This window comes from Netta rufina, assembly GCF_964035555.1.
Source record: "Netta rufina genome assembly, chromosome: 1".
Classification (NCBI taxonomy): Eukaryota; Metazoa; Chordata; class Aves; order Anseriformes; family Anatidae; genus Netta; species Netta rufina.
Genome location: NC_140123.1, coordinates 142,776,788 through 142,791,436, shown reverse-complemented (window position 1 = coordinate 142,791,436; position 14,649 = coordinate 142,776,788). Strand labels below are relative to the sequence as shown.

Genomic DNA, 14,649 nt, shown 5'->3' with positions numbered 1-14,649 from the left:
AAGTAGATTGAAATCACCTGTTGGACTCCATGCTGAATGAGATGAGAAAAGCTAATGACAGGGCCAACAGTAATAGTAACAGTGACTTAAAGTAGCTTGTAATCAGGTAAACTCAATGGCCTGTGTAGACACACCTTCACTTATGTACCTCGTTTGTCAGAGAAAAATACAGTGTTTCCTTCACCCTAAGCAAGTTGTTTTTTCAATTTATTTTTTAATCATATATTTATACATTTTCGTACTTGCTTGTAACTATATTAAGAGGCTGCAGATTTACAAGCAAGCCTCAGTCAGAGCTGGAAGCAGACCTATCAATATGTACTTTTTATGGTCTCTTAATACAGCAGAAACTGTCTTAGTTCATTTGGCACTTTACATATCTATTCTGTTTTGAAAATGGTATTTGGAATTTTTGTACCTTTAGTGGGCCGGGGAAGTTTTTTGTGTATGATTTTAGATTTTTTTTCCCCACTATGAATATAGGAATTCATTATTTCTGTTCAACTTTTTTTTTTTTTTTTAATATACTGCTGAATTATTTCACACAATGTTACACTGGGAAGGCAGCCAATTTCATCTGTTTCAGATCTTGATGTGAGTTTGTGGGAAACCTCCAAATGCATTGGTTTTCTCTTCTATACAATAAATGAATCCAGTAGGATTGTAGATATGGTCATGTAACACGTATTTTGTACATAAGCCACAAAATGGACCAAAGTCACTCAGTCAGTAATTCACAGCTCAGGAAGTGGTCTCCAGTTTACACCATATCACATAACATTCTCTTTGTGTTAGGTGAAAGTATCCATACTTATGTGCATTATATACAAATAACATGTGTTACGTGTCTTAACTAATAATTTATGTCGTGTAAATAGCTCTTTCATTCTATAAGAACCAGACACACTGAGTTGTTGGCTAATTTTCTATAAAATAAAATTGATTTCCTCTTCTCAGTAGTGTCTCTTGGGTTGTTGTGGAGATGCTTTTATTAGCATGGAGTAATATAAATCAGAACTGTCTTGACTGTAGAATTGCATTAGGTCTTATAACTTCTTTGGAACTAGAGAACTCTGTAATCCATGCTAACAGCCTAGCTTTGCTTTTTTATTAAAAACACACACACACACAAAAACAACACCGTTCTTGACTGTCTGAGTATGTATTTTGGATGACTTTAAAGAACCTGGAGGAGTATTTGTTAAAACAAACAATTTGAGATGTTGGGAACATACCCAAATCCAGTATAGAAGAATTCAGGCTGTGCCTCTGGTGAAAAACTAGACTTAACTCTATACACAGTGTCTCTTAGGAAAAAATAGATGCCTGCATTCATAGACACCCCTCAAAAACAGTATTCCCAGTTCCTGCAAACCAGCAAGTGGGAGAGAATGATGGAGTTTTTGTCTGAAATGTAGGTATAATTGAAAAGGAAATGAGATCAAACATTTCAGATTTCTTGCATTTTCTTCTGATAAAGCATTTCAGGAACACTCAATGATACTCTTTCAAAAACGAAGTACATTCCCTGATGCCTGTGGCTGTTCAGTGGAACTGATGCACTTGTCTGTCTCATTGCTGCAAGGTCTTCCCAGCCTTAAAATTGTGTTGGCAACACGTTATTTAGACTTCCACTTGCCTCATAAACCCTTGGAAAGTGCGCTCTAATTCATACTGCTTATTTGGCGGTAAGGAATGTGGAAACGTAGGCAGCCCTAACTCCAAAAGGTTTCACAAAGTTCTCAGGCTCACCAGGGACGCACTTGGAGCTGGAGCTGGCTCAGCAGCTCAGAAGCAGGATTTTCAGACTTACAGCTCAGTGACAGAGGAGTGGGGAGGTTTGACATGGAAGTCTCTCAGAAATGGGGAGCCTAAACACACGACCTCCAGAAAGGGCTCTGTTCTTCCAGGATTGGTGGTTGTTGGGCAGTCCTGCAGAGAGCCCAGCCCCAGAGACCTAGTAGTTGTCAGGCATTTTGTTCTAGGATAAAATACTGTGCAGGTTATCCAGTTATCTGGAACTCCTGCTTCGAATAAAACAAACCCCAGACTGTTTAGCATAGGCCCTCAGGCAGGCTGCACCGTGAGTACTGTGTTCAGTTTTGGGCCCCTCACTACAGGAAAGACGTGGAGGTGCTGGAGTGTGCCCTTTCCAAAGAAGGGCAATGAAGCTGGTGAGGGGTCTGGAGAGCAAGTCCTATGAGGAGTGGCTGAGGGAGCTGGGGTTGCTTAGTCTGGAGAAGAGGAGACTCAGGGGCGACCTTATGTCTCTCTATAGGTATCATAAAGGAGGCTGTAGCGAGGTGGAGGTTGGTCTACGCTAAAGTTGCGTCAGAGGAGGTTTAGGTTGGATATTAGGAAGAACTTTTTTACCGAAAGGGTTGTTAGGCATTGGAGTGGGCTGCCCAGGGAAGTGGTTCAGTCATCATCGCTGGAGGTCTTTAAAAGACATTTATATGTAGAGCTTAGTGATGTGGTTTAGTGGAGGACTTGTTAGTGTTAGGTCAGAGGTTGGACTCGGTGATCTTGGAGGTCTCTTCCAACCTAGGTGATTCTGTGTTCCAGTATTCGAGCAACCCAGATTCATCTCACAGTCCCAGTAAAGAGCGGCATTGAGGCATGCTTCTGTCCTGGACCACTCTGCTCTGAGATTCAGCAGAATTTCACTAGAACAGGGTGTGGGCTTTAACAGTTTTAATTAAAAACAGGAGATTCCAAGGTTAAAATGCTGAGGTCAGTGAATAGGTATTTTCCTTCAGTCTCATTTTGCTGAATAACTAAACTGCTTTCTCCAAGCGTGTCTTTGCTGTTGTTTGGTTCTATGGAAGCAGCAGCTTAAACCCAGACGTTTATGTTGCTGCAGTTCTGTCCAGTTGCCTTTAAAAGTAACAGAGTCCTATCCTGTTGGATCTAGTCTTACTGTGCTTTGGAGCAGAACATTTGCAGCTTGTAAAATAAATTTCCAAGCTACACAACAGGGGGAAAGGTCAATAGTTTTATATTCTGTTGTAGGTTTGTTCCAGGGAAAAGCAAGGCCTTGAGTTCACAGGCAGTCTTGGTTGGCGGAATAGCTCCGCCAAACCTGCTATTCACTGAAGCAAATTTGAGCAGTTCTGAAGGAGCTTTGATTAATATCAAATAGCAGTTCAAGATCCACAGGCATAGGGGGAGGGAGGGAATGTCTTACAAAGGTATGGTTTGCCCAGCTCTCCTGATGCAAGCTGACAACTACCCTTAGGACCCTGAAAAGATAGTCCTCAGTCTGCTGGTTTAAACTCAAGCATAAATACTGCCTTTTCTTTTCCTTTGCTATGTGTGGGAACCATTGAATTCATTTTACTAATAAATTAGTCATTTTTACAACAAATCAGGCCACTTAAAATAATTAAATTAATTAATTAAAAGAGTCTTAGCTGGGGCCATTTTGTCCTCAGTCCTCTGATGCTTCTTGTGCTCATAGCCTGATTTTAAAACATGCTTCCTAAAGAACTAGTCAAAGATAATTTCATTATGTAGCCATATTCATATTAATCTGTATTTCTGAGATAACTAACAAGGACATCAGTTCAAGAGCACTGTCTGTGCAAATCTATCTGAAATTTCACATACAGATTTAGTAATTGGAAGCTATTAACCTGTGATTTGGTTTTCTAGATTATCCAGTTTAAAAAATATCTCAGATATCTAATTCTATGTTTATATCACTGTTATAGAAGTGTATTTTAGGAATTTTCTTTTTCCTTCCTTTCAAAGAGATTTAATGTTTTTCATATGTTTACTTTTTTTTTTGTCAGTTCTGTTTCAGTTAAAAAATCACTTAAAATTTTTGAACTCTCTCTATATTTTTTTTAAACATTTCTGAACTTTTCTCTTCCTGGAAAATATTTCCCATACTTAAAGTGGTATATGCACACTATGCTCATTTCTCTTTAATAATTAATCTTCTCATTTTGAAGTAGATATAGTTTTGCAGTCATTGTAATATCTGTAAAGTATGTGTGTGAGTAAAGTGTTTTTCCTGACTCTTTTTCTCACAGGCTCATGAGGCAACTCTTGAGGCGAGGGCCAGTCCAGAGCTGAGTGATCGTATGCAGCAGCTGGAACGGGAGGTAACACGGTATCGGGAAGAATCTGGCAAGGCTCAGGCTGAAGTGGATCGTCTTCTGGAAATCTTGAAAGAGATGGAAAATGAGAAGAATGATAAGGATAAGAAGATTGCAGAACTGGAAAGGTGAGAACGGTATAAAGTTACTACAGTCACAAAAGAGCTGCCTAAAGTTAGAGATAACGTATTCCGTTTTTCTTGTCTTAGAAACCTTGGAGTGTCTATTTTGGGAAAGTCTCATTAGTGTTTTTCTGCTTCAGTACTTAATTTTAGTAGTGAAAATTTTCTTACTGGGTGCTCTTTTTAACTAGTTCCTCAAAAGCAGAGCTGATAAGATAGAACTAGAAGGGTAGATAGAACTGTCAGGGAGTGGAGATGGTAGGAAAAGTTGCCAACACTGTAGTGTATTTGAAGAACAATTTATTCATTTTGTTTAATAAATTCCTCGGGTATGGTTCTCCCACACACAAAAAAAAATCAAACAGGAAAAATTACTTTTACGAACTCATGATGGTTACCTTCTTCTGACAGATGGCATTGAAACTCTTTGTTATGGTAGAGACACAGGTAAAGTTTGGCTAATGTAAAGCTGAATGAATAGATTAGGTTTTGTCCAAACCAAATGTAATAAACATTTTCCATCTTTGTGTTGGAGACAGGATATTGAGATATTTTTTCTACTCTTGAGTGTCCCAAACAAAAATGGTAGTGTATTATGATTCCATGACATTTGCATCACAATCCAGTAGATCTTGAGAATGACCTGAAACAGATTCTCTTCTCTGTTATTTTCTCACCTTCTAATGGATCGAGAGAGATTTTCTAAGCAGAAATACCTGTTTGTTTTTGTTTGTTTGTTTTTGTTTTGTTTTTTACTCAACCATTCATGATAAAGAATCACTTACTTAGAAGAGAAAAATGGAAATTTGATTATTCCCCTTTGCATTTGCCTTGTGCCAGAATAGTGTCCGAGAAGTGAGAGAAATTAAAGAGAAGATATTTCAGGTACTTCATGAGGGCAATAGTGATTTTCATTGAGTTGATGATAGTCAAATAATGGGCTCCTCTGAATGATTTGAAAAATTCTGTTCTAAGAAGCTCTGCTAATAGAAAGGCCACCCTAGGGATCTGAGATTGTTTTCACGATATTCAGAGAAAGCATTAACAGGAAGGTGAGATTTTAACTTCCGCAGCATCTGCTGTGTGCCTTCATTTTTCTTCTTTCATCTTGTGTAAGAAAATCTCAGTGATAAATCATGTGGGGAGAAGATCCTCTGAGTCCACTAACTTCAAATAATTTGCTTGTACTGCAGTGAAACTACTGGACTGAATAGCTTTACTCAGCTGTATCTTTCACTGTAGGATGTATTCTTATTTTCTTGAAAGTTATAGAGCAGTTCAGGTTGTCAGCTAGGTTTCTTCTCTCTTTGTGGTTGTACGGATCATCTTGTTTTGTTACTTCTTACAACTGTGGTATAAGTTCAAACACTCAAAAGTGAACATAATGAACTTCCTAGCCATCTTCCCTTTTTTCTGAATGATTTAACTTTCAGCCCATTCCATATATCATGTATTCAGAAGAGCATTTGGGCAATAGATTGGTAGAGAAGGTGCATTAAGTATAGCTAAAGAAATATAAATAGTAGTTCCAAGTCATGTTTTGCTGCAGGATTTTTCAGTCCCTTACAGGTGTCTATCTCAGGCATTGAATTCCCAATGTAAGTATTACGAGTTGATGAGGGGGTCAGGAGCAACAAACATCAAAAAGAACTAAGGTAGGGGGAAGAAATCTGTTCTTAGTGATTTAATTCTTTCTGTATGCAGAAGGAATTACTGACCAGGAAAAGCGAATTGGAAATATTAATCATTCCTTACAATCTGATTCGTAGAGGAGAATGGAATGGCAGGAAGAGAATTTTCTTATGCGTGGTTTTAATATGTCTGACTGTTTATTTTTTTTTAAATTATGTTAGCATTCTGAAATTCCAGTCCAGATTGGGACTTTCAGTGTCAAAAACTGAATGAATACATATAAATGGCTTATAATCAAAATAGCTTATAGTCTATAAAAAGATAGCAAAGAAGAGAAACAAAGCCAGACCTTTTTCTCTTTTATAGATAAAAGCACTGGCACCCAGGCATTAAAGAGTTATAGAGACTCTTTTTCTTTGAAAAGATGAAATTCCAGAGATCAGCAAAGCAGTTACTAAGTTTTCTGTGCTAAAGTGGTTGTTTGCTGCTGCTTACCAGTCACAAAACAAAGTTATGCTATGTCAATGAAAGCATAAAACCCAAAAGTGACTGGATATCATTCCATAACAACTTTGTGGAATACTTTGACTATTTGCTGCTATCCATTCCTTCTTACCAACTGATCTCTGCTATTATTAAAAGATATATAGTGAGTGCCCTCTTCACTTCTTAGCTTGTTTTCTTTTCTGCCAGTACTGAGATAGAATATTTCTTTTCTTTTGCTTCTAGTAATTTTAACATGTATTTCAGCTGTGTCAAAGAGGAGACTACTTTTGTTATTATGTGATTTACTGCAGCTATGTAAATCAAGGAAAAAAAAATCTGAAAATATTCATATTCATTAACCACTGTAAGTGGGAATGGAAAGGGTCCTCAAGTTCTGGAGACCCAAGGTACATATTGTTAGTGTGGTAAATTAGCAAAATAACAATGATTTTTCAGGTGGAACTGCAATATAATCACTTTATTTATAAATATCATTTATACTACAAAGTATCATTTCAGATACTTTGTAGTGACTACATGACTACAAAGTGAGTACATTCTCATCTGAATAATTGCTGAACTTTCTATTTTGCCTTAGTTCTTTTCAATTCCCCCCCCATCTCTGTTTTCTGAACGCTTGCTTTCTACTTGTGAGCTTTTACATAAAGCAGAGATTTTAACATGCCTATTAAATATATAGTTGTTTTTTTTTTTTTTAATATACATAGATACAATATAGGTGTTTACCATGTTTGTTTATAAATTATTGTTTCATGCTAAACGGATATATCCAGGCACGTTATGAGGACGTTCTAGAGCTACAGTCTTGGTTTCCAGGCAAGAATTGATAATGTTGCCTTGTAAGAGTCCTTCCTAAACCAGTCCATGCAGAGTAAGCTAGAAATCATGACTTCTAATGCCTCTACAGCTGTTCAAACTCTTCTGTGTAAATAAGAACTTTGATGCTTGCAGAAGCATTTGTCAGCAAACAGGAGTGAATATAGCTGTGTCTGTTAGGAACTGTTATTTTAGCATGTAGGGCAACATGAGAAGAAATAAGTCACATTCAGAGAGTAACTGTAGTCATGAAAATGGGATTTTTCAAAAGAGACAGTCTCTCCCTGGAGTTTTTCCTTATGCTAGTTATATGTGACAACTGGACTAGGAGGAGAAGAGAAATAATAACTTGGTTTTGTCCGTAGAAGAGAAGAAATGAAACACCTGTTAGAGAGGTATGTACAGTGAAGCAGAAGGAGAAAAGGTAGGAGGAGAGGAAGATGAAGTGGAAAGCAGAAGGCTGTCATTATGAACCTTTTCAATGATTGCAAAACTGCCTTTAGTTCAGATTAAAAAAAAATAATAATAAAAAAAATAGGGAAATGCTTCCACTCTTTAGTAACTGTTGCAATTACTGGGTGGGGGACTTTGTTTTTCACTTGTGAATGGGAGGGAAGATTTCCAAAAATAATGTATTAAATGTGGTGCATGCTATGCAAACTTTTGAAAAACACTTTGGAATCAACATCAGATTTGGAGCACAAACTCACTAATTTATAGTCTCTGTGGGCAGGATTTTGTTTTTTTTTTATGGGGAGGTGGGCCATAAATTTCCATTTCTTTTGTGGGTGAACAGCCCAAAAAGTTTTGGTTTTGTCCCAGTTGTGGTGGTGTAGAGGTTTTGTAGCTGTCTGGTTATTCACTTTTTTTCTAATGAACTGTTTGCTTTTTGCATTGCCATTCCATAACCTCCTGTCTCTCTGTAACTTTTCATTTTGTGTCTTGTTTCCTTCCTCACTTTTTCTTTCCATTTATATTGTCACGTCCTGGTTCCACGAGTTGTTTTGTTTTGTACGTGTGGGGGTTTTTTGACTATGCCTTTTCTCAGAAAGCACGCCTCCCGCAAATTGCACCCTCCCTACCAGGTGTCGGTCCCTGCACCGCAACACGTAGGGGGGTTTGTGTGGGACTTCCTGGGAAAGTGAGTGCTCTGTAAGGCTACTGTTCCGTACGGGGTGGAATGTCACTGCTGGCTGCTGCTGCTGCTGCTGCTGTTTGGGGCTGCTGCAATTACGCTTGTTTTCTTAGATTAAACAGGAACTAGTTATGCCAAATACAAGCTCTAACAGTCTCTGCGTTCAAGTCCTGCCACGGTGGTTATGACCACAGTCCAAAGCAGGGTTGCTGCTATTCTTGATTTAAACTCTGTAGAAACTGGTACTTTTTAGTCTAATTTTCTGCTGTGTTTTACCTTTGGTTCTAATCTCCGATATAAGTTCTGCTAACCATCTAAAACACAAGTGCTCTAAAATGTGCCATTAATAGAGGTCAGTATTGCCTTGTTATTAATTTTTTTGTGGTTACTGTCCTGTACAGAGAAAAAAAAAAGAGGAGAAAACAAAAAGTATGTACTTAAGAGGCAGTAGTAAATACATATGTAGATGTTGTTTCAGAAGTAAGCACTGTATGTATGGAAGTCATGATAGCAGTTACAGACTTCAACCAGATTTTAACTTGGTATGCTCACTGTATTGGATAGGTAGTCCTTGTAAGCACATAGGGCACTACCACTTTTTTTCTGAAGGAAACTTGACTTTGACTGGGGACCAAAAGAAGACAGTGCCCACCTTTGGAGTACCAGCAGTCCCATTAAGGACAGCTGAAGATGATGACTTTTAAGGGAGAGATTTCGGTGAGTCTTTCTAGAAAGAATTTACGGATGCCTTGTTAAAGAAGAAACCTTAGATCTTTTGATATGTATAGCTTTTTTGAAGCTAAAAGATACTCCTCATCTTAAAAATTTCTTCTCAAGAAAGAATAAAAGATTCAAAAATGTAGGGCGATACAGAAGGAATGCTGAAAAACACGGACAGTAGGAGGAAGTATCTTACTCTGCCTATAAGATGGCAATATGTTTGCATCTGTGGATGGTAGAGGAGGAGAGAAATTAACTGCATGTTCCATCAGATTTGTGGTTTTCTAAATTAGTATAAAGAAAACTATAGTAGTAAATTGTGCCCTAAGCTTATCTTAAGTCAACAATTTGAAGTTGAAATACATATTTTCAAACTACTGCTGATATCTTGCAATAATTGTCCAGGGCTTTCAAGTTGCTTCTGTGCATTTTAAAAGATTTTTAAAAGAGAATTTCTAAACAAGAACTGCATCAGGGCATATAAGGAATTTAAAATGAAAGGGATGGTATCAAATTAAAGAACAGGAAGGTGTTGATAAAGTCATAATCATCACAGTTAATTTTAACCTTAAGAGATGGTATATCTATAATTCTATGTTATAATATGGGAAGGCTTGTTAAAGTAATCCAAAAATAATGTGAACTCTTATTCAGGCACAGGAAAAAATGAAATAATTAAGTATCAATTTAAAACAGTTAATGCATTTGGGTACCTTAAATCACAAAGGCAAATTGTGTATTTTTATGTCATGGTTGAATGGTGTGAATACAGAGCAGAATTCTCTGTTGTTAATTATGCTTTCAGATGCATGCATGTGCATACTAGTGTTTTTTTTTATCTCTTTTTCTTCAACTCCTTCAAAATTTAAAGATTTTCATCTGCTTCCCATCAAAAATCACTAGATTAAGTGAGTATTAAATTTCTAAGTTTAATCACTCAAAATTTCAGATATTCCAAAATGAAGATTGCCATATAATGTTAATTCACCTCCTTTGTGAGCTTGTATATCACAGTGAAGTGACACAGTCTTTAACCACATGAACACGTTTTTCCATAAGAATGTTGCCTTTGGTGTGTAAAGGGCACATCTGTAATTGTCGCCCAGAAAACAGGGTGAGACTGATACCTGTCATGGACAATTTCAGCAGAATTTGTTAATACCTGAGAAGAAATTGAGAACAAGGTCTTGTAAAGAAAGAAGTAGTTAGGCCCATAATTAGTCCAGCTCCATCAATGACCGCACAAATCTGTTGAAAGTAAAGATTTTCATGATTTCCGAGTTTGGAAATGAAGAAGTCCTTTCTTTTCAGTCTTGTTTTGTCATCATACAAAATGAACATTAGGCCTGAAGTCCCACATGGAGTTTCACAAGGGATAAAGTAATAGATTTTATAACACTATAACTGCTGTAAACAGATAAGGATACAAGACACAAACAGTTTTACTCATAGGTACTTAAATTCCGACATTTGAAATTATTCTGATTTTCAGAAGGCAAGTGTCTGCCTTCAGAAAGTCAACCTTTGTTAAGATGCCTTAAGATCAACACTGAAATCACTTTTGAAACCTACTTCTAAGAAAGGATGAGAGAGAGAGAGATTGCCAGTAACTGTAGAGAGGATCAGATAAAGAAGCCCTCACAATGATTTTATAGTGACTTCTCAATCCATCCTCACCTTTTTCTTATAATAGTATAAACTTTTCTCGTTTGTTGTTTATTTAGCTGTCCTTTATTTCCCATTCTCTCCCTTTTCCTTTCGTTTGTGGGAAACCGAAACTTTGTGTTACTGCAGAAGCAGCTGCTTAAAAATACACAGCCACAGAACCCAGAATAGCCCAGCCCTTGGCACATCAGGAAGTCAGAGCTGATGCAGGCTATGGCTGAATGAGCTTGCCTATGGTACCCCATCACTGAACCTCCTAATCCAGTGTTCAAGCATGAAATTCCATGTTCAGGCAGGCAGGAATCACAGAATCACAGAATTTCTAGGTTGGAAGAGACCTCAAGATCATCGAGTCCAACCTCTGACCTAACGCTAACAGTCCCCACTAAACCATATCCCTAAGCTCTACATCTAAACGTCTTTTAAAGACTTCCAGGGATGGTGACTCCACCACTTCCCTGGGCAGCCTGTTCCTGAATGATACTCTTCAACTGAGCGATTTGTCTCTACAGAGCTATGTGCAGACTGTATCCTCGATTACATTCAGCAATGGCCTAAAAGCATTAGTTAATCTGGTCTTCCCAGACTAAGCATCTTATCTTGTGCCCTCCAAGGAGGACCTTATGCTAAAGCAATATTTATAAGGAGGGAGAAGCATCCATTGTGAGCTTTTTAGAAAGCTTCTACAGCTTTACTGTAGCATTAAAGTTCTGATTGTTTTTATCATTAAATCAGCGTTGTTATTAAGCATTCCCTCTCCTGCCCAAATCTATTCACTGTAATGAATATAGGAGCTGTCATCTGATGATGCCTGCATTATACCAGTGATGGGTTTTATTTAGCAAATACCTCCCAACACAACTGGTAGATCAGTGGAGTGTAAGAACTGTGATATAATTAAAATAATTATAAAATCAGAGGAGAAAGAAATTTATGTAAATAATGAATCTAGTGTGTGTATCAGTGTTTCATTGTTACCTGCATTGGCTACACCTTTTAAAAAGCTGTATTGCATTGTTTAAGTCAACATCTTTAAGCACTCTGAGGGTACCCATACTCACAATGCTAGTATGTAAAGAGTAAAAAAAATATTCCTTTTTGTACAACCGACACAGTAAGGATAAAAGTGATAAATCCTCACGTTGTCTTGGAACACAGTAATAACCATTATGCCAGTGAAATAATGGTAGTTCTCCCAGGGACAACCAAGCTCACATTTGTGCTTATGTGTGTGCAAAAAAACCTCTTTCCGTCTCTTCTCCATCCCTCTAAATATCAGATAAAAAGAAAGGAAAAGACCAACCATCATTCTTTTTTACCAAGAAAAGGTTTCAGAAGTGGTAAAGCATAAATTGCCTTTCTACGTCCAAATTGACACAAGGAAAATCAAGTGTGTATTCTTGAAAATCTGTCAGATTACTTTGAAGGAAATATGAAGTAGTAAATGTACACAATCACTCACTGCCAAGTAGAATTCAAAGGTTGACTAGAAATCATTACACAAATGTCTCCCTAAGTACATCTGAAATTAACAAGGCAGACCTATTCCACACTTAATAACACGCAAGCTCAAGGAAAAAATTATAGCTGGGATGATAAACAGCTTTTCAAATATATACATTAATTAAAATACTGAATATTCACACTTCACGACCTTTTGGTCTGTACCCAGAAATCATATTTAAATTGGCTAGATCTTTAAGATTAATCAGTTAGCATCTTAAAAGAAAATGGATTTCTCTGAGACTACCAGTTGATGTATTGTGTCCCTGTATGACGATTGCATCAGGGTACGCAATTAATGGGGCGGGGCTGAAGAGCTGCTGCTGGATCTTGTAAGGAATGCTGCAAATGTGTGTTCCTGTTCAGAGTGAAATAGTGCCAACCAAAAAGTACTTCTTTGCCGTGTCATGAGTGTGTTTCACCCTGCGTTGGGTCTGCTTGCTTGGGCTGCTTCCGTGGGGCAGGTGCTTTCTGTGCTGTGCTGATCAATTTCACTGATGTGGCCCCTGCACTGGGGGCTCCCCTGGTCTGCTGCAGATCGCCCTTCACTGTCCTAATATATTGCTAGCGACTGTAGCTGTCTGCCTCATTGTTAGTTTGAGTGCCAGCACTATTCCAGATTTATTTCTAATTGTAATGTGCTTTCAAAGGCAACTGACACATTCCTCATTTCTGTTTGGATAAATATTGCGATTATCCTGAAATCCTATTTCATATATTTTTTTAATATTTTGAACCCTTATAAAAGCATGAAAAAGGGACTAGTGATTACACAAAATGCGTTTTTCTTACTAAGAAATAATTTATTCCATAGCAAAATGAAGATGTAGCAATAATTACTCTCCATTCAAATCCTGTGCAGCTGGCTAAATAATATTTCTGTACTGTAGAGAAAATTGCAAGTGACCTCAGCACAGCTTTTCAGATACTGTTTTGCCTTCATCTTATGCCAACAAAAGACACTAACTTCTAATACCAGTTGCAAGAATGTTGTGGTTAATTCAAATACTGCAGAACTATCCTAAATTTTATCCTATAGTTTTTTTCCGCTGTTATTTTGAAGAAACAATATCATAATGTTATCGTAATGGAAACAGTAACTACAAAGTGTCCCTGTAACACAAATGAGAATTCTTAAGCTTTCACAATCTGGATTCAGTAACAGCTATAAAAAGAGACAAACTTTTTTTTTCCCTTTCTTATTTAGTCCCACATCTAGCCAAGCCGTTGTTTTCACTTTTCTGTTCCCTTTTGATAAATTTAATTGACCAGACATGGTTCTATAGTTCATCCTAGAGAGCATAATCTTGGATTTCAGTCAGAATTACAGTTGCACCATTTTCTATATAAATTAACTGGGGCTCTTGGAACATTATGACTTAGTTGAAGATCAAACACTGAGTATGTAGTATTTGGCATTTTCCAAGTCTCATCTTTCCTGAAGTCCCCAAATAACACAGCCTTTAAAAGAGCAATCCTGGAAGAACTCATTTGAAGGATATGAATTTAAAAGCCTAAGAAATATATCTTTACACTAGTTTGTACGTTATGGAACAACAATACACTTTGAAATTCACTTTGAAACTGCTCCTTGTACAAATTCGATATCCAACATAGCTGGTTGTAAAATTTATGCCAGAGGTAAGGACTTTAAATTCCATTTATGTAGTTCCTTATAGCCAGAGTAATAAGGCATATAGCAACTAGACTATTCTATAGAAATATTTTCTCCAGACAATAGCCTACCTTTAGGCCTTTATAAAGAGAAATCTGTCCATCGGTAAAGCACAACATGCGCTGTAGAAGGCAAATTGATGTTTTGGGCAGCAGGACGTTTACTTTTTTTCTCTTCCGGTGATTGAAAAAGAATAAAATTTAAAATCAGATTAAAATAATATGTATTCATGGCTCTTTGTTGACTTACATTGCTGTTATCAGTGAAATTGACAGCAGATGCCTATGAAAAGATATTGAAGATATATGAAAAGAAGCAATAATGAACCTATGGGGTCTCATGTTTTACAGAGAACTCCAGCATTTTGGTTTGTCCAATCCTGCTATTGAACAATGTTGGAGAGAACTGTCAAAGATATGCCTGTTCGGTCATTATTGTTTTTAGATTGCACCGTACATGGAAGAGTTGAGACAGAACGTTGTAGGAAGAGGCAGATGCTTCCTTTTTTTGCCATTGGAAAGGTGACTTCAATGTCAACATTAAGAAAGATGAACTTTTAGCTTTGACAGGTCTTCAGGACTTGAAGACTTCATGTATTTTTTACCTTCTGTTCCCTTTTGACAAGTCTGGGTCATCAGCAGGAAAAATTAAAAAAATGTTTCTTGATTATGGAGACAAAATAAGCCCCTGGAAGAAGATGGCATTAAGGAACATCTTAGGGCTCATCTCAGACAGTCAACTTTGATGTTTTTGAAAAGTTAGCAAGAATTC

General features: G+C 37.2%; 1 protein-coding gene across 8 annotated transcripts in view; it reads left to right on the top strand.

Moving 5' to 3' along the window:
* ERC1 (ELKS/RAB6-interacting/CAST family member 1) overlaps positions 1–14,649 on the top strand; it is a 302,116-nt gene that overhangs the window by 125,782 nt on the left and 161,685 nt on the right. For all 8 annotated transcript variants that reach the window (XM_084302886.1, XM_084302887.1, XM_084302892.1 and 5 more), the window contains one exon: positions 4,038–4,231. In XM_084302886.1, coding sequence (XP_084159012.1) covers positions 4,038–4,231 — 194 coding nt within the window. The remainder of the gene's footprint in view (positions 1–4,037; positions 4,232–14,649) is intronic.